Source organism: Vanacampus margaritifer, chromosome 1 (assembly GCF_051991255.1).
Source record: "Vanacampus margaritifer isolate UIUO_Vmar chromosome 1, RoL_Vmar_1.0, whole genome shotgun sequence".
NCBI lineage: Eukaryota > Metazoa > Chordata > Actinopteri > Syngnathiformes > Syngnathidae > Vanacampus > Vanacampus margaritifer.
Window position 1 is genome coordinate 60,191,482 of NC_135432.1, and position 20,921 is coordinate 60,212,402.

General features: G+C 41.9%; 1 protein-coding gene across 2 annotated transcripts; it reads left to right on the forward strand.

Moving 5' to 3' along the window:
* The first annotated feature begins 541 nt into the window (after positions 1 to 541).
* ppp2r5ca (protein phosphatase 2, regulatory subunit B', gamma a) lies at positions 542 to 17,852 on the forward strand. 2 transcript variants are annotated; one of them, XM_077559009.1, is made up of 14 exons: positions 542 to 749; positions 6,394 to 6,593; positions 8,692 to 8,802; positions 9,092 to 9,184; positions 9,263 to 9,393; positions 9,820 to 9,879; positions 10,182 to 10,290; positions 10,441 to 10,494; positions 10,580 to 10,750; positions 10,833 to 10,960; positions 12,557 to 12,658; positions 12,760 to 12,832; positions 13,955 to 14,071; positions 16,308 to 17,852. In XM_077559009.1, the coding sequence occupies exons 1-14, from the start codon at positions 656 to 658 to the stop codon at positions 16,440 to 16,442; spliced, it is 1,578 nt and encodes a 525-aa protein (XP_077415135.1). In that variant the 5' UTR covers positions 542 to 655; the 3' UTR covers positions 16,443 to 17,852. The 2 variants fall into 2 exon arrangements, with proteins under 2 accessions (XP_077415135.1, XP_077415145.1); XM_077559019.1 differs by lacking the exon at positions 13,955 to 14,071 and having other exon boundaries at positions 544 to 749.
* The last annotated feature ends 3,069 nt before the right edge of the window (positions 17,853 to 20,921 follow it).

Consider the following 20,921-nt stretch of genomic DNA (forward strand, 5'->3'; position numbering starts at 1 on the left):
AATTATCAAAGGGCCAGTCACAATGGGTCAAGCCATGAAGTTGCGCACTGTTTAACAAAATTATTTTTAACTTTGCAATTGCTGTACATACATTCAGGGATGGCGCTACACTGAGCAGAAATGACAGAAGGGAAAACACAGTGTGTTTGCTTCTTTAAAGACTCTCTTTGAACATGCTGACAATCAGTAATTTGCAGCTCCAAATCCTCCACCAGATGATACAGGCATCCATCAAAATAGGACAAAGTGTGGAAAACGCTCAAATCGATTCTGCTCTATGATGTGTGCAAGGGCTTGACTGACTGTCTGACTGACTGACTGCCTGGGCCAGGCAGCGTCACCAGAGACAAGCAACTGGGAGGCGGTGCCAGGGCAAAACAAAAAAAACTGAAAGAAAGAAAAGGAAAAAAATCCAGCGCAATCCCGCCCCTTTGACCCATCTCAGCCAATCGCTTCCTCCTCCCTTGCGAGAGCCGTCTTTGCTATTGCGCGGAAGCCATCCGAAATCAGCCAATGGGCGTCCTCGCTTTGCTGTGACGTCACAAAGTAGCCTGTTCCCTCCAGCGGCAGGGAGCTTCATTTTCTGATCTGCTTTGTGCTAAAATGGAGGCTGGCCTCTCGCCCTGAGTGGATCGCCTTCCTGGTTGAGGTTTATATGTTGACATGCAATAAGTCTGCAGACAGAATGGTCGTGGATGCGCCTAATTCCAACGGGCCTTTTCAGCCGGTGGCCCTTATGCACTTCAGAGGTAAGTAGGGACAAATTATTCTTCCTGTATTGTCGCGGGGAATTAAGAGAGAAAGGTGTGTGTGTGTGTGCGGGTTGCTGTGCTCCGGTTTTCCTCCACCACTAACTTGGCTTTGCCGCGTGTAAAATAAGGTCATATATCAGCTCCGGTGTATTCAACGGCAACCGCCGGTCCGTTAAACGTCTGCAGCTTGCGTTTTTTCGGCGATGCGGCTACGTTAAACGCTCATTTTACTAGCTAGCTAACTAGCTACATACTCTCTGCCCATCCCCCAGCTGCGACCAGTGAGTGACGCTAACGGAAGTGATGTTAGGCATCCAAGAAGGTCTCCCGTTGGATATTTGGTGACTTAAAAGAATTTTGGGTGGTTCTCTGTTTATAGTTTATAAATGTGTGAAGTGTGTATATATTTGGTTGTGTTTTTTTTGTCTCATTTAGAGGACTTCAAGGGCACTCAACTTCAAAGCCATTTCTCAACAAATGCAAAGTGAATTAATTTGTGGTTCATTAGCTAGATTGCAAGTTACTGTAAATGCATGATAGAAAACCAGTTTGTTTTTAGTTTCTTGTGGAGAAAGTTATACATGAATGACTCACTCGGATTGGGTGATTCATTGATTTTTATCGCTCAATTGGGATATATTGCTCAAGATTTTGCAGCCTTTTTTGTGATTATTATGCCTCAGAGTGTCTTAATATTTTACACCACGCGTCAAACTCAAGGCGCGGGGGCCAGATCTGGATCGCTGCATAATTTTCTTTGGCTCGCCAAAGCAAAGCAAGCATGTCAACTTTCATGATGCTTTGTAAAATCCATGCATTTCAAATCGTATCATATCGGTTATATTAAGCTGTTAAGTGCTTGTGAGGCATGTCTGTCTTGATGAGACGGCAAAGTCTAGCAGCAGAGTTGTCTGTTTTGGCAACAACAAAAAACACGGCCTAACTATTGTTCTTAACTTCTGATTACCAAGCTAGTGATCCGTCAATTTGTTGGGTACTGTTATTGTGATGATATAGGTAAACACTTATGGTTTCACAGTCCTAATTGCCGCCGTCCGAGGTAAACCGTAACTACAATGTGGCCTGGGGGAAAATGAATTTGACACCCCTGTTTTACAATAACGTTGTTGTAACTTGTGATTTAAATTTGAGCATTTAACTATATTTTCCTCTCTCCCCTGCCTCACTCAGTGACATTTCTCACACTCATTTACCACATCTCTGTACCATTCATTTCAAAGTTGCTAGTACAAGGAGTCCTCGAGTTACGTTCCTACGCTACCGATGTAACCCGAATTTGGACTTAAGTCATATTTCACCGTTAAAGTCGATATTTACATCAAATTACTTTGTGCAGTAATTAAAAAAAAAAAAAAAACACATTCGGGTCACCTGGAAGAGCCGGAAACAATATTTTGTCTTTCCGCACGGACATTCATTGCTGACGGACGGCAGGGCAGAGCTAATCCAAACTTAAACACAGAAATGTGACGCGCCTGATGGCGAGCGGACCTGCTCAATGGACGTCCGTTGCTGCAGGTAACAACAGCACAACTTCAAATAACTTTAGAATGCCGTGATTACTGTGGGAAATTAACGAAAACAAAGGTGCTAGGGAAGAGGCACGGGCTCTGTAAAGTGGAAACGACGTAGGCCGCATACGTCACATAACTCGAGGACTCCCTGTACATAATAAACGCAATCATTTAGTAAATCATAGTTTATTAGGAGAATGAATAGTGCATTTGAAGTGCCTGTCGATGTTTTTGAAAGTCACATCAGAAAACCCCCTATATTCACGGAAACGCGTGTTCGATCGATCACTTGCATTTTTGGGTAAAAGTAGATGATTTTCAAGTCAAGTCAAATTTATTTATCACAAAAGGAGGAGTTGAGCTGAATCTTTATTTTTTTTTCTTGAGAAATGAGACGTTGAAGATTCACGTGCCTGCTACTTCATCCTAAAAACTAGGAAGTGAATTTGGCAGCAGAGTGTTAGGTTTGCAGTATATGACTGTCATGATTGATGGAATCCACAGAAAGCTCCAATGATTGTTTCAACTTGGGGAGAAGTTGCTGTAATTGAAAGAAATTGCAACTTTATGCAGTTACGTCACAGGGATTGCTTGAATTGGCTTATTGTGGTCTGGTAGGACCACCATCCAGAGACGCTTAATAATGTTAATAATAAGTTTTTTTTCTTTTTCTTTTCTCGAGCAAACACTTATTTTCACATGATCTGTAAATGGGGAAAAAACCTATGGCTCTTGATGCATGTAAATACTTAAATATGATTAATTTCAAATCTGTCCGTGCCTTCCAGAAATCCTTCCGACAATCCCACTCCCAGGTGTAAACCTCTCATTCTTTGGGCGCAGCTATGCCAGACTTGCCCTCTCACACTTTGTACAAAGGCCTCGGTCGAGTTTGAAAGGCACCACTGTACTCTGCTGCGAGGCCTTAGCTGCAACCCAGGGCAATCATTGATTACATTCTATTGAGTCGCACAAGCCGCTGCCTTTTGTGTCTGTCTGTCCGTCCGTCTCTATCCGTCTGCCTATTATGACCTTTGCACACAAGCAATTTTTTTGACATACTCTTTTGCGATTTGTACTACATAAAGGTATGCTTGTCAGCCTTGTCTTGTTCTAGGTAAATCGGCTGTCTTTTAGTAGTGTTCTTCTAAGTCAGTCAGTTTCTGCCTTTTGCATTTCCATTGACACTTCATCGGCCACATGACATCCAAAACTTACCACCTGTGAATGTTAGAGCCAGAGCCAATATGTCCTCTCTGTTTGGCCTCTTTCATTGCTTGCAAATTAGGCTGGATTTATAGTGCTAGTCTAAGTGCCCAATTTCGATCTATTGCCTCTATGATTTTTTTCCCCCCCGTTAAGATGTTCATTTTAAGTGAGACAGCGACTCCGGCCAGTGACAACAAAAAAAGCAAAGGTAAACAAAGGTGCATTAAAAACAAACTGAAAAACTCAAATTGATTTAAATGAGGCTACATTACTCCACTGGTTGCCCCAGCCAGTTATTTTCCTTATAATGACTATATTAAATTATGCTTGCGATAGGGCGAATCGTGGACGTCTGAATCGGAATCAAATTGAATCGTGAGGTACCGCTAAATTCCCACCCCTAATATCCGATGCACTGTATAGGGGAAAATTCTGGAAATCCATTCAGTGGTGCTTTGGAATTGTGATTTGTTTCGATTCAGTGATGAAGTATACGATTACAATACAAAATAGAAAACAAATACAGCATCATTTCCACCTTTTCACTGTATAGGCAATGTTTAAAGTGATATTTTAACATTCATTGACAGTCCTGAACATACAAGGTGTAAGTCAAGTAATACAAAATAGTTGAAACCTGGGTATCCCCAACCACTGCTCTCTGGTGGTTAGGGATAAATATTTTATTGATCATTAGAGTCTGAAATACATTTTTAGAAAATCAAGCGTGACTGTCTCAATCCTGGTTACGTGATGAAAGAAAAAAATCTGTAAAAGTGAGTGTTTAAAACACAGGTGTGTGTCTTCGAAATGGGAAACGGGCCAAATAGTTAGAAGCTCGCAAGAAAAAGAAAGCATTGGCAGTCCTACTTATTAAGGTTTAGGGTTATTGCTAGTTGACTTGACAAGCACAACCCGCTGTGCGTAATGTGTTGCGACAAGCTCGCAAATGAGTTAATGAACCCATCAAAACTGCTGCGGCGCATGGACCCACCATTTAAAAAAAAGAAAGATGCTTTTTAATGTTTTTTGAAAGAAAAAAACACCTTAAATGGGACAGGCTTACTGAAGAGAAACAAGTGCAATTTAGTATGTTGTATATACTTTTTTACTTCTTTGCACTTGAATGAAGAATAATGAAGGTGTGATAAGTTGCATCACAGGTGCAACTCACACATTTTGAACATTAACAGTCACAAAAGGGCAAAAATAACATAACCAGTGCAACCCCGTTAGAGGCTTGCCCTTGGACAGATAAAGCAGCATGCATGCCGTTTGTCCTTTTTTTAGCGCCTGAACTGTGCGCTAACAGTGTACGCTTAAGAATGTGTGACTTTGTCCACTTTCTCCAAATACACTGATGCCTTTCTGAATTGTACGACTATTTGTGCTTCCTCGGAGCAGTCCATCCATAGTCGCTGGTGGTTGAGTTAATGCCGCTTGTGTAGCAAAGTTTTGACTGCAAAGCGGCACAAATCCTAGATACAATCACATGTTCCCAGCTCTCTCTTATGCCGGCGAACCTGTAACAGACCCGACCCCCTTACATTATTAAGTACATAAATAGTATCCCTAGGTTCTTAACATTGACCATAACACATAGGTAGCTGCTGCTTGAGATTTCTCATTTGAGCCACGTCCAAGCAAAAGTAGCTCCAGAGTGACTGATGATTTATGACCATCTTTTGTTTTGAACAGACAGCAGTTAGTGTAATCCTGCTCTGTTCTCCATGATGACACTAAGTCTGTGTGTGTGTTCGCATGCCCTCCCCCACAGCGCCCAGTGGGTTACATTAATAGAAGTCACATTGTGGTTCCCATCAATTTTGTGATCACAATACAGAGTCTCTGTCTGTTACACAACAAGCTGATAAAAGTATTTTTGGGACGGCACAGAATGTTTATTACTCAGTCAGACAGGACTTATGTAACAGGACGGAACCAGACTCTGGTGCGTGATCTGGCCTGCCCTATCACCTTTCAATAGGAGAGACGAATTTTTGACATACAGTGGTGCCTTGAGATGTGAGCGACCCTATGTTTTTGGAGATATGAGCCGCCATTTTTCTGCTTTGACTTGCAAACGCGAGATATAAGTGTTGTATGGTGGAAGTGAACTTGCGTCACAATAAACAGCGCTTAGGCATATAAATGATTCTTCAAAAAAGAGACCTTATGCTGTTAAAAAACTATCTGTATGTGTTTTACATTACTTTTTTTTTTTTTAAATCAAACATTTAATTGAAAACATTTTGTATTTTATTGAACATGTGTTATTATGATGCATTTGCACTTGGCAGTATAACAGACAATATTTTCCTTGTTTATTGAATTTTAATTAAAATTGAGAGAAAAAATCTGGAATTAGATGAATACACTGCTTCACATTCGTTGACTTGTTTAATTACTGAGCCCCTTGTTTCTTCTCTTGTGCTCGTCTGTTTACACAGGGAAACGAAGCGAAACAGGAAGTGCTATAACAACCACGTACCAATAATAGTGACCACTATTTTTTTCCTTTCTTGTGTGCTACAAGTATCTGGGCCATGACCATTCACCCACTTCCCAAATCCTTCGTGCTCACATCGCTCTTCTTAATGTCTACTCGGCGCCTCTTTGCGTTGTCGTTATCCGCCCCCTGGGTTTGGAATAGTCCCGACACTTGAGTCTTCATGACTCATTTGCTAGCTTACATCTCTCTCGCGTTCAGTCACTGTGTTCAGTATTCATTCTTGACAGTTGCGCCTACCCCATCCTCCCCTTGAGCTCGCCCTCCCTCTCGTTAAAACATGGCTTCGCCTTGTCCGATATTCCCGACTGTTTCATTTATCAGGTGTAGCTCGAGATGCCCTGTCGGTCGGCCATGTTTGACCCCGTTCTCCTGTCTATTTCTGCAGATGTGGCCCCCGCGGAGCAAGAGAAGCTCTTCATCCAGAAGCTGCGGCAGTGCTGCGTTCTCTTCGATTTCCTGTCGGACCCACTGAGCGACCTGAAATGGAAGGAGGTGAAGCGGGCGGCGCTGAGCGAGATGGTGGAGTACATCACCCACAATAGGAATGTCATCACAGAGCCCATCTACCCAGAGGTGGTTCACATGGTCAGTGGAGCCGCTGGCTGATTGGGCAGGGTGGGACGGGTCTGTTTGTGTCTAAAGATGATGATGATGATGTGGGTGAAACTCGGTCAGAGGATAAGGGCTGGCTGACGGGGCTGGTCTTGGTTTTAGTGACATTAATTTAATTAACCGTCTAACAGCAGTGTGCACGAGATCACATGGCTGGTACGCTCCGAGCGTGCACTGCTCCACTCTGACCATTCAGAAAGTCGCCGTTGTTCAAATGTGCTGTTATTTAGGGTGCCCCAAAAAAGAGTGCTGGAGCCCAGTGTGTCGGGAAATTCAAGGAAAGGAAACACGAGCTGCTGATTGGTTTATAACATAGGCTGTTAATTAATGGTTGGGATTCGCTGCCTTAGGCTGGGATAGGCTCCAGCACCCCCGACCCTTGTGAGGAATAAACAGTTCGGAAGATGGATGGATGGATATTAGCTGGACTTTCCAACACAGACAGGGATTTCCCAAGTGCAAAGGTTGACTTTCGGAGCATAAGCAGCAGTCTGTTGCTCGTCGCTCGTATACGTTTTTTTCTTTCTTTCTGAAGCCAGTCTTTAGAAATTTCTGGCACGGGATGATCGCCTGCACAAGTTTGGCAGTCATGTGTATGACCTTTCGGTTTCCATTTTCACTCCATGCATCTTTATCGGCATGACGTGGTGCAGCACTGCCACAACAAGCTTATCTACCTTGTAGTCCTGTTGAACAAGGGTCCCAGTGTCTGTGTGGGCCACCTGAACTCTCCCATGATCACCCGGTCGGGTACAGCAGCCCACAGGGGAGTCAGTTGACACTGCGAGAGGCCACAGTACCAACACACACATGCACTATTGTCAACCAAACTCCTTGCATCCCATAGTTACAGGAACCTAAAAATAAAATTGACTTTTGACTGCAGCGTCTGCAGTGATGCGGACTCTGTATCGGTCCGTTGTGGTGAAGAAAGAGCTGAGTCGAAAGGCAAAGCTCTCGATTTACCGGTCGGTCTACGTTCCTACCTCACCTATGGTCACGAGTTGTGGGTTGTGACCGAAAGAACAAGATCCCGTAAACAAGCGGCCAAAATGAGTTTTCTCCGCAGGGTGTCCGGGCTCTCCCTTAGAGAGAGGGTGAGAAGTTCGGTCATCCGGGAGGGACTCTGTGTCGAGCCGCTACTCCTCCGCATTGAGAGGAGTCAGTTGAGGTGGCTCGGGCATCTGGTTCGGATGCCTCCCTGGAGAGGTCTTCCGGGCATGTCCCACCGGCAGGAGGCCCCAGGACACACTGGAGAGACTATGTCTCTCGGCTGGCCTGGGAACCCCTTGGGATCCCGTCGGAGGAGCTGGTTGAAGTGGCTGGGGAGAGGGAAGTCTGGGCTTCCCTACTAAAGCTGCTGCCCCCGTGACCCGAGCCCAGATAAGGGGTAGATGATTGATGGATGGGCTTTGGACTGATAGATGAGAAGATATAGGTTGGAAACATTTGCATTTTCAACAAGCTAATTGAATCCTGCTGCCCATCCACCTGGTCTGATGTTATGGACATTTTGTGTGTGTTTTAATGAGCAGAACATGTGTTATGGTTTCGTTTGGATAGCCGTCCGATTTTGAGACATTACATGGGTTCAATTTTAGCAATGTTATATTTTACCTCAAATATTATCAACAAGCAGGATCAATTGAGCTTTTTTTTTTATTTTTTATAATAATTAAAAAATAATAATAATTATTGTAAATATGAGTACAGTGGTGCTCCAATATACCAGTACCACATTTTACGTATTTATAAGTGGAATTAAGTGTGCCGCCTCTTTCATGACTGATTATGGTGTAAAATCTACACATGAATCTGTAGGGAATTGAAAGAAAATGTTTAAGGGGGCCACACAATGTTAACAATTAAATTAACCTGATTAACGCTTTATCCGCATCTTTACCAAAAATAGTTGGGTGATACAGCTTTTGAATCTCGTTATGCAGCTGCTTTTGTGATGTTTGGTTTGTGTTCAAGCAGCCACCCGGTTAACAATCCAGCATTTCTTTTATAGCATCTTCCTTGTCTAAAACCCGAATTAATGCTCTGTTCATTTTCTGTCTGCCTCTAGTTTGCTGTGAACATGTTTAGAACATTGCCGCCTTCATCCAATCCCACGGGAGCTGAATTCGATCCTGAGGAGGATGAGCCGACACTTGAAGCGGCGTGGCCACACCTCCAGGTTGTTACTGGTTTCATTGATCAAAAACATCATGGGTTTACTCAGGCCATTATGATGAGTAAACATGATCTGTTCTGTCTACAAGTACTCGTTCTATTTATTCACTCTGTAGCATGAAACGCTGAATTAAAGAAACAAAAGTTATTTCCCCAACTAGAATAGCCTTTAAGACTGAGCGGGCAAATATTTTAAATACCCACACAGACAGAAAGTGGTTATGGTTCATTAGCAGCACAGGATTTCATACATATTTTATTCTCAATTCTTCCCCTCTTTGCTTCCATTGCAGCTCGTCTATGAATTTTTCCTTAGGTTTTTAGAATCGCCCGACTTTCAGCCCAACATAGCAAAGAAATACATCGACCAGAAATTTGTTATGCAGGTAAGAAAAGGAGATTCACTCAAGGCCTTGTGAGGGTTAGGGATGCATGTAATATGTATTTTCTCTTACCAATTGAAGCTTCTAGAACTATTTGACAGTGAAGATCCCAGAGAACGAGACTTCCTCAAAACGACTCTTCACCGGATCTACGGGAAGTTCCTCGGTCTGAGAGCTTACATCAGAAAACAGATCAATAACATTTTCTATAGGTCAGTGCGGTTTGTGTACATTCTTGACCTGTGGTTAATAAATACTGTATTTCCTCAAATAGTGGCCTCACATTTTGATAGCTGCCTTCAATTAAACATGGTAAAGCATCACGCCTCAAATGGAAAAACAGGTGGTACCAAGATGTGTCAAGGTACTACATCATGTGCCACCTGCAGAACAACTTAAAATATTTAAGTTCTGCAATGTGGAGCTTTATGGCGGAGGGGGAAGCAGACAGTATATAATTTTAATGTGATTTATAAAAAAAAAAATAATAATTAATTAAGGATTTGTAAAACGCCCCACCTCTTATAAACACCTGTTACTGTTTGCAGTTGGATTAAATGCCACCCCTGGCCACTATATGAGGTATACAGTCTTGTAATGGCTGGAAGAAAAAAAAACAACCTCCCTTGTTTTCTTAGGTTTATCTATGAGACGGAGCATCACAATGGTATTGCTGAACTACTGGAAATACTTGGAAGGTTGGCTTCATTATTCACTCTTCATTTTATTGCAACATAAAGCACACTTGCACAGTCTAGTACAATAGATTGACATCACCCTCCATGTATGATGCTCAGCCACAATACTAAACATACATCTATTTTCTGTTAGCGCTTGTCCTCATTTGTGCCCCTGGTTAGCTGGAGTCTATTCCAGCTGATTGAGGGCAAGAGGCGGGCTAAACCTGGACTGGACAATTGCAGAGTGCATACTGTATCGACTGGCAGCCGACTTTTAATTGTAATCAACAGACATTCATCAGCGGATTTTTTTTCCACAGCATTATCAATGGATTTGCCTTACCTCTGAAAGAAGAGCACAAGATTTTCCTGTTGAAGGTTTTGTTACCTCTACACAAAGTGAAATCACTCAGTGTCTACCATCCACAGGTAGAGTGTGCGTCTCTCTGTTATGTAACAGTTTGTTGGACTTGTGAAAGTGCTTGTCATGCATGGTTGAATGCTGCGCTGAAAAAAATTGGAGCAAATACACGACAGCTGCTAAAATATTAAATTCCTTGAACTTTTTTTCTTTTGCAGTTGGCTTACTGTGTGGTGCAGTTTTTGGAAAAGGACAGCACTCTAACTGAGCCGGTATGTTGAATAAATGCATCTTGTTTTCTCATTGGTTGAAACCGCTGATTCTTAACATGAATCTTGGACTTTGCCTTCCCTACAGGTGGTCATGGCTCTCCTCAAGTACTGGCCAAAGACTCACAGTCCCAAGGAGGTGATGTTCCTCAACGAACTAGAAGAGATTCTGGACGTCATCGAGCCGTCCGAGTTTGTTAAGGTGCAGGAGCCGCTCTTCCGGCAGCTGGCGAAATGCGTGTCCAGCCCGCATTTCCAGGTAATGCACACAACGAGCTCATCCCGAGAAGTCCCATTTATTACTCCAGCCCCCCTGCTGAGATGCTGCGTGTTCCCTCTAGGTGGCAGAACGAGCGCTGTACTACTGGAATAACGAGTACATCATGAGTCTGATCAGCGACAATGCGGCCAAGATTCTCCCGATCATGTTCCCCGCTCTGTACCGCAACTCCAAGACCCACTGGAACAAGTGAGAGGCGTCACTTTTGACACTTGAGTGCTGCATTCACACTCTGCTTGTGCTAACCGTCCTCCGGCGCGACACCCATGTGAAACAATGCCTGGTCAAATGTCACATGATGACAATACGCGTATGTGACTGCAGTATCCCCCAGCTATTTGCAAGGGATAGGGATATCATTTTACAGACAGCCACAAGAGGGCACTCTGTACTTATACTATCATATACTATACACAGTACAGACGCTCCCCACCTTACGAACGAGTTACGTTCCGGACGATCGTTCGTAAGGTGAATTTGTTCGTAAGTTGCTTCAGTGCTATATTTTGTATTATAATTTATGTTTAAAGCCTATATAAGTATATTGAAGGTTTATATAAGTATGTTTAAGGCTTGTACAAGTAACCTGCATTGGTTTGTACTGAAAAAAACTTTTAATAAAATGGAGAGAATACGTACAGTACTGTACTGTACTACGTATGTTAGAGAGAGAGAGCGAAAGACACACACACACAGTATGTACATGTACGTAATAAGATAAATAAAATTAAGTTTAACTTACTTTTGGAAGATGTACTCGATGCTTAAGGAGATGATGATGGAGGAGGAGGAGGAAGAGGAGGATTTTATATCATGAGAGATTCTTCGTCGTCGCTGGAATCGGCTTCAAAAGTTATTTCCTGCTTCATGGGGACCGGCATTTCTTCCTCCTCCTCCTCGCCACGTTGCTCAGCCTCCAATGAGCTCTCACAGCGCCAATCGTCGGTATTAGCGGCGGAAAGAAGCACTACGCGCAAGACAAAATCTAACTTACAGCATCTCTTTCCGAACATTTTTCGACATACTGTACGCGCAGAAATGTTCGTATGTACCGTTGTTCGTAACTCGAATGTTCGTAAGTAGGGGAGCGTCTGTATACTTAATGTGACTTGTACTCCAGTCCGACTTATGTTTTTTTCTACCTACATATCCATTTTAGGCCTAGTGCGATTTATACTCGTGTGTATACATCGTGTGGGAAAATATGGTACATATTATTTGATTTGGATTATTTATTTATTTTAATACACAGAAAGGTCACACACATGCACCGATTACACTCTAACATGTATCACCTCACACCAAACTCTAGTTCCATCATATTTAGAGAGGCGTTTTAGGGCATTTTAGAAAGAAAGAAACTGTGCTGTGACTATCGAATACAGTTCTTATTTTTGTACGTTAGCTCAGCTGCTGCTGAACCAAACAAAATGTCGTCTACAGGGGTGTCCTATAGGACTACGTTATGAATTGATTGCCATAACACGGCATACATAGTCTTGTAACACTCTATAACTGTGTTATATGGATTGAACGTGATTGATGAACGTGTTTGTCTGCGTGTGCATCCAAACAAAAGACATTTATCTTCTCTAGGGCTCACCCAAATGTGTGTCACACAGAACAAAACATCATTAGAAGCTCTATAAGTTAATACCAATACATTCGAATGTGCATCATTGCATACAAAGCAACTCGGTGGCTATCTCGTCGTCTGTTGCCATGTAAATGACAGACTTGCCGAAGCCAATAAATAGTCATCAATTGTCCTGCGTGCTTCTGCAGGACCATCCACGGCCTCATTTACAACGCTCTGAAGCTGTTCATGGAGATGAATCAGAAGCTCTTTGACGACTGCACACAGCAATTTCGGGCCGAGAAAAACAAGTAGGCGTCAGACAGAATATATTTTTTTAATCATCGTTCTTCACGGTCCTTTGATGATAAACCGATGATGTAACTTTTACTTTGAATGTATGATCCGACAGGGAGAAGGCCAAGTCGAAGGAGCGCGAAGAAGCTTGGATTAAGATCGAGAACCTCGCTAAATCCAATCCTCAGGTGAGCGACATGTTGCTCATGGCCAAAATGTCCATTTGGCTTCATTTCCTTTAAAGGTCTTTTCACACTGCACTTGGTTTTCTTTGTGTTTGCCGCGTGCAAGGACGACGGCGCCCCTGTGCAAGCTTGCGCATATTTGGAAGTGCTTGCAAGGAAGTACCAGGGAGGCTTTTCTCGCTGATTTAGGCAAGAAGTAGGCCGCACCTCTGCAGTATGTATGTCTTTATTGTCCAGAAACCCAGGACACCGTATTTATTGTGACTCACCGTGTACTTGTAAAAGTTGGACAAAATGGCAGTGCAATCACTCCAGCAGACCCGCTCCTATTGGACACGGCTTCAACACTGTGATGCCGCCAATCGAGGTGTGTGGCAGGAAATGCCCGCCTTCAGCTTTTCGCCGTCTGTCCTCGCACCCTTGTAGCACATTCGCAAATGGCTTTATTGACGGTGTGTTGCAAAGTGCAGTGTGAAAAGGTCTTCAGTACATGGTATTACTTTTTATAATAATGAAAGTTAGAATGATGAGCACTTTTTTTTTTTTTTACTGTGTATAAAGGCAAACATCACAAAATTGAGGCCTAAGCATTGCCAAGGTTTTAGATTTTTGTTTTTATTTTGAATTATGTTCTTGAAACGGGAACTGACAAGGCTTCACGTTTTGAGACGCAAAAAGTTTCCTTTTATTTCCTGTATTTTCTATCAAAAAATGTATTTGTTTATAGCGCAGCAATTTCTATTTGAATACATATAATATTAAAAATATATATATTTTAGTAGTCATATTCATCTTGATTTTTTTTTTTTGGGGGGGGGGGGGGAATACCTAAAAGGAAAAAGGCTTGAGTTAATTCTGAAAGTACTTGAAAAGGTGTACAAGTCCAGACAAAATGGATTTAGAGCAAGCTTTATTATTTGAGGTAAGTTGTTGGTATGCTGAGCTCCTTTACAAAACCTTTAATCCTAAGGGTCTTGTGGTTAAATATCAAAATGAAGCTTGTAATTTGTGCAGAACCTCTTGATTCGTTCTTCTCTGCATGCCATTCAATGTCTTTTCTCCATCCCCTGCCCCCTTTTTGTTTTTTGTCCCCTATAACCCCCCCACCCGTTCTTTTGGACTCAGTTCTCTGTGCTTGTCGATCCCTCTGACTTCAATAGTCCAGTAGCAATGGAGACGGATGTTCCTTTGATAGAAGATGTTCAGAGGTTAAAAAAGACAGTTGAGGAAGGCGCAACTCAGGTAAACCTGGCTTCTCTCTGTCTCAATTTATTTCTTCCTCCTTAAAATTTTCATTTTTTTCCCACATAAGACATGTGCTCTGTACAAATTACAGTTCATTTTTTCTTTAAACAAGGACCTAAGGCCTTTTGTGTGCAAAAATGCATCAAATCTAGTCATGTGTTTAAGTTGCCCCTTTATAGCCTAATGATATTTGGTGAAGTTAAGCATTTCTTTAAGGCTTTTGTCATTTTCTCCTATTGCCATTGCAAGTGTTCCCTCGGCATTGAATCGTTTCCGGTTGTCTTGAAGATGTTTCACTTCATCCAAGCAGGCTTCATCAGTCCATGCTGAACGACTAGATAGGGTAGCTCAAGTCATTGTCTTCAAATGAGCTTCATTTTGAATTCAATCAAGGGTCGGCTGAGATCCAATGACTATTTCAGGGATTACACTTCAAAATGTGATATTGATTAACCGGAAATAATGGAATCCCGAAATTCCTTGCAATTGTAAGTTGAGAAACTTTGTCCTTAAACTGTTCTACTATTTTCTCACGCACTTGTTCACAAAGAAGTGAACCTCGCCCCTTGCTTGTGAATGATTGAGCAGTCGAGGGAAGCTACTTTTATACACAGGGATGTGATTTTTCCGCTAATTTGCGGAATTACGCTTTTTTTATCTCCCCCCCAAGTAAGTAGTAAGTTTAAGTAGTTCATTGTGTATGCACATGACTCCGACAGATAACATCTTCTGCTATAACAAAGACATTTGTGGTATGCTCTAATATGAGTTACTTTTCATTTGGTCATGATACAATTATTTGTTCATGAAATTTGAACTCTTCAACATTATTTATGTGTTAACTTAGTAATCACATTAGTTAGATATGATGATATTCTCAGTGATAGTTTTTAAAAGCAAAGGCAGTCCAATGTTTTTGAATGTGACTGATTTTGAGTTGACTAAAACTGCCATTTTATATGGGATAGTTCAATGTACATTGAAAATTTATGCTGTTGTTTTGTCTATTTCTTTGTCATGTGAGTGCATTGAAAGTACTTAAAAACTTAAAAGCACTGCCCTGGACCTAGCTGGGTGCCAGCGGCCCCCAGACCCCCGGCTAAATTTTCAGATAATTTCACTTTGGTCAAATCACATCCCTGTATACACAGTCTTGGCACCCGCATGTTCACCTGCGGGATGTACCAAACGGGTGTTTGATGAGCATTCCTCAACTTTCTCAGGCCCTGTCCACACGAAAGCCAGAAACGATTTCAAAACGCGCCCCGTACGCGTCCGCCTGGTCACCATATTCAGGAAACTCCTCCGGTGATGACGTAACGGTCGATGACATCACATTGTAGCAGATTGATGACGTATGCGGCAATTCTGGCGTGACTGCGCGCAAACCGTCAAATCTGTCAACAACAATGGCGGATAGCCGTGTCATAGTCGTTTTGCGCAGCCTCCTTAGCTTGCTTAAGCTTTTGCAGCAAAATATTTTTGCTTCTTTATTCCCACGTTCAACAAAGCGGTGTTGTACTTGAATCGCCCGCCAATTGTCACTTCTCCTGTGTTCGTCTTTTTCATGTTTTGATACATGCAAAGACATGTTTGTTCTGTAGATAGCAATAAAGTTAGTGAAAAAAGTGTCCGTCTTTTTCGCTGATTCTTCTTCTATGCTTTTCGTTAACTCCCTGTGGCTGCGCTACAGCGCCACTCCAGGCTTGGCATATACATTGCAGCCGTTAAACGTCCAAAGCGTCTTCTTTTGGACACACGCAAGTCTTGAAATGCTTTGAAGTGTACGAGATTTGTTTGAGGAACAAAGCAGGCTTTGCTTCCGTCTGGACGGGGCCTCAGTCTTTTTTGCCACGGGTCTCAGCTTTTTTGGAACATAAAATTTGAATTATTTGCTAAAAACAAAGTGTATAAGTTTGAACATTAAATATCTTGTCTCTGTAGTGTATTTAATTAAATATAGGTTTAACATAATATTATTTACTGTAAGACTTTGGAGCTCCATCAGAGTAGGTTAGTGACAGACTACAGCACAAATATTGGACGAGCAGGTTGTGTAGCAAGGGTCCAAAGTCTGTGTTGTTGTTTTTTCAGGGCTCTAGAAGATTTTCCTCACTGTTAAATGAATGAAAGCTTTTCCAAGACTACACCTGCTTTAGTGTTCTAGTTTGACTGATTGCTCAGCAGGAAGACAAGAGGAGACTCTCAAATCAAACGTGTTTCTTTGTGACAGCTGCAGCACGGCCAGTGGAAGGATCGACCCATGGTGCGGCGCAAATCTGAGTTGCCTCAGGACATCTACACCACAAAAGCCTTGGAGACCCACCGCAGAGCTGAAGACATGTTGACCACCCGCGACGGACTCTAGATCCCGCCGCCCTACTGCCCCTCCACGGCCATGGACACCCCCCCCCCCACCACCCTCCGTTATTTTTAACCCCGTGTTCTTAGTTCTCGTCCATTCCGGCTGCCGTTTGAGTGCAGCACACCGGACCTGTGACCAGTACAGAAGTCCCGTATTCACGTTCCTCAGATTTCTGCTTTCTCAGGTTCTTTTGGTTTTGTTTGGAGAAGGACGTCCATGTATGTCTTTTATCCCACGGCGTTGTCCCCGTGTCATCTACCCTGTTCCTCCCCACACATCATCGACACACTCTAAAGCAGAAAAAACAATGACGACACGGCACCGGTTCCCATATTCTTTCTGGGGATGTGGAGGTGCAGGAACGGAGAGTTAAATGTTTTTTTTTGTTCTCCACCGCACCGAAGGCAAGAGAGATCAAAGGAAAGACGATGCTTTCCTGTCGTCAATTTTTCTTTTTCTGTCTTTTAACGGACATCTTGTCAGTGCCAAGACTGTTGTGTGTTTTTGTTTATCTCCGATTCAAACAGGGGCACTTGCCTTTGGTTTTGGTCATTAGTGTTTTTTTGTTTCTTTTTAGTGTAGCACACTTAACGACCAAACTCAGGCCTGTCAGTCGCCTTGCAATGTCCAGGTAGGCAGCAAGTAAAGATGACGTTGTCCTGTGGACACCCGTCACTTTCCTTTTTTTTCTTTTTTTCCCCATGTGCCATTTGCCGCTGTTATGTATGCTTGCTTCCTTATGTTCACAGGCAAAGTTTGGAAACCAGACGGCCGTTGTGCCCAGTTCAAACAATGGTACTGCTGAATGTGACTTCAGATCCCTATAAGCTTGGACAAAAGAGTTTCTCTATAATTGACTGACAAAGCTTCTAATTTATTATTAAAATCAAGCTCTAGTAACCTAGGTAGGTATAGATGCACTTAATACTAAAATGGAAATACCAAAAATCCCCTTCGTCAAGCTCGCATGTTTGCTTTGCCATCATTGGTCCATCAGAGAATCAGTACTGTTGTTTCGACTAACGCGTCAAGCGTGTTCTGATTTCTTTATATTTGATGTGCTAGTTGTCTCGTCCCTGGAGGTGAAGTAGTTTGGCCGTCCCGGCCCAAAAACCGGCCGATGTCACACAGATGCGGAAAAGTGAACTGACATTGTGACTTGGCTCGTTTAACTGTATTAATACTGTATTTGCTTGAATGCAAAAAGTTGTAAATTCAAAAGTACCATGTTAAACATGTACCCTTTTACTCCGGAGGAATGCCATTCAACCAAACTTTAGTTCTTGTTTTTAAAAAAAGAAAAAAAATACCATGCTTGCTGGGAAAGATGATCTTTTATGGGTTTTATGAGTTATTTTTAGTGCATACAAAAAGGTATTTTCAAGAAAAAGACAAATAAAAATTTATTTGGTGGCTTGTCTTTTTGCAGATCTTTTCATTTTAACATTTTATTTCCAAAACATAACTTAAGTGTCCTTTTGTATGTGACCTGTACTATATGATTCATTTAATATTGTATATATGATTTACCTTGTTTCATGTAGTGTTATATATCTAGATGACTTTTGTACAAATTGTCCTTCTGTACAGAATAAAACCTCCATAGCAAGTGAAAATGTCAATCTGGCACATACATTTTATCCCCACACCACCCTCATCTGCTCAGCAATGCGATGGTTTTGAGAAGTGCGCATATTTTTACTGTTAAATCCATGTTAATGTGTTCCAATCACTGTCTAGTGGTGTACAACAATATAGAATGAATAAAGAGCTTATTTGATTATATAATATTTTCAACCATGCATCTGTTGGCTTTACTTGACTGGATCATACTGTATGCTAATGAATACAGTACTGAAATTGACTTATTTAAACGGTTCTCTTGTAATGACTAGTTCCGAACACTAGGGGGAGCCATAGGTCTTTGAACGAAATTGGTCTAAAATGCGGTCAGTAAATTGTTTTACATGGGTTAAAAAAACAACTCTAAACCACTGAAGTAGTATTTAAAATGAATAAAATGCAAGTGGTAATGCCCACACGGGTGGGTGAGCGTGGCTGTCAACTGCATGCTTGTAAACTAGCAGACACCCGAGTTTATGTTGGCTACTTTCTGTTTGTAATTTCATAATTATGTTTGGTTCCTCCTAGTACTTTGACTTCCAGCTACCAGGGTTTACTTCACTTCTTGCACTTCTTTCTGGGATAGGCTCAGTCTCTCCCATGGTGACCCTAATGAGGACGATAGTAAAATGAATGGTAGGTTCAGGTTGTAATAGGATATTCAAATGTGATTCAAATGATTCAGAATGGTATTGGAGGACAAACAGAACCTGAATAATGTTCAAATTTTGAGTGAGTTTATTTTTGTGGAGGAAAAAAAGGGTTGTTTTCTTGTTGAGCAGTTTTGAGCCATGTTTTATGCAAGAGAGCCCTTTGCACTAAAAAAAAACAATACAGGCTGTGGTTATGTTGTTTGCTTCAAGCTGTTGAGTTAGGATAGTGGATCTTTTATACTTGAATTGAAAAATATGTTGTCAAAAACGAAATATAGTAAGAGGACATATTTTTGCACGTATGCATTTTGTCCATATTTAAAATAGCATTTTTGTCATACATCTGGTTAGGAAGTGTATGGACTCCTATGTGATTAATATTGTGTTGGCGAAAGAAGAATGAACCAGAATAAGACACCTGTTTTGAGCCATCAAAGGAGGCTGACATTTTATGCAGCACTGCCCCCTGCTGTCAACTGAAATCGACGTCAAAGTGCCCACGGGCTCTCATTGCGAAAATCACGGCTCACCTGTGTTCTGGGTTTGGTCACGTGATGTTCCCACTGTAACACAAATGAGGGTAAGCGCTCTTGAAAATAAATGAATTAATATCTTAAGCATTGCTATCTTTTACCATTGTCCAATTTTGAGGCTTATTGTTCTTGCAAATGTCCAATTACAAATTTTGACAACAGTTGAGGCCTTTGAATTTCTAGTCACAATTCTAAGTACTTGGAGAGAGAGTTCATGACAGCAAATTGAAATCACATTGACGTTCAGTGATATTGCCTGCTGGAAGTAAACAATGATTTAATTCGGAATTTCATTCTCGCACATTTGCATGCTAACGTAACTCTTTTAATTTAATAGACTCCACTTCATGCATGTTTTTATTTGATTTCATTTTTGCTTCAGTGTTGTTGAAGCACTTGTGTAACAGTTGGCTGCACTAGCTTATCTCCCACTGCTGTGCCAGTATTAAAATCTTCACAGGGGGAACGTCGAAGCCGATTGCGGATCGGATGGCGGGGGCGTGATTGAAGAGAAAACGGACATTTGGTGTTTCCCCAAAGAAGTTTTTGTCCTGAGCTGACACGGATGTGACAGACGGAAGACGAGACGTAGCTTTAAAGTGACGCGTTTCACCTAAAAAAAACTCGGCTTTGTAAGAGGGAACATATCCTCAGATCACCTTTAGTGATCTGATTGGTGGACCAGCTAGGAAACCGGTTATCAATGATAACGTTACAGTGTGAAGTTTTGTACAATGCTTGTGAAATAAATCAATGGCAATATTTGTTCATTTTTTTAATGCAAAATATTGTTTTGCTTGGATTCCGAGGTGTGCAAAGTCTGGCTTGGGGGCTATTTGGGGCCCGTAGCTCATTCTTTTAAGGCCTGCATAATTTTTTGAACCTCAAAAGGATGGATCGATGCCCTTTAAAGAATTACCACATGCAGTGTACCATGACGGTCTCACGTCTTTCCTCAAGATTAGAAATACACGGTTGATTTTAAAAAGCAGGTTCTTGGAAGACGTCTGCTTTAATGAGATTGCAAAGCATCTCCTTGGCTCGCGTACCAAGTGATGTGTCAGTGCCAAGCCAGTCTCACCTGGCAGCGCAGACGTTGGCACGGATCCAAGAGCGACAGACCGCCTGTTGGTGCAGCTTGCCTCCTTTGGTTACGTTCCTGGCTGGAGACCAAACTGTAATGTCATGTAAATGCATTCCTCCTCCCACCGTTTTAAACACTCCCATCTGAGGACAAAATGGGCCTCTAGTTTACTTGGGTGCATTCAAGAACTCCATAGATCGATTGACCAGAAATGTCTGCATCTATACTGAGTCAAAAATGTAATCAAATGGCTTGGTTAAATCAGGTTTTGTTATTGTAATATTATTGTATTTGTATTGTATTTACTAAAGACTACTTAGATAAGTTGATATCCATATTTACGGATGGTGTTATGTTAGTTTATCTGCAAGTAATGAGTAGTGGCGGCCATTTTAAGTAATCTTTATTCAATCAATACAAGGCTCATTAAAAATAAAACAAAGAGCGATTCTCCCAAGTTCCAAATACAAACACCGTCAATTAGAGCATTTATGTGTAGAAAATGAAAAATGGTTGTTTGTTTTTGGTCTACTACCTTTTCCTCATTGCTGTGGTGAGGCGTGTGCCTCACCTCAGATGCCCTCGGTTG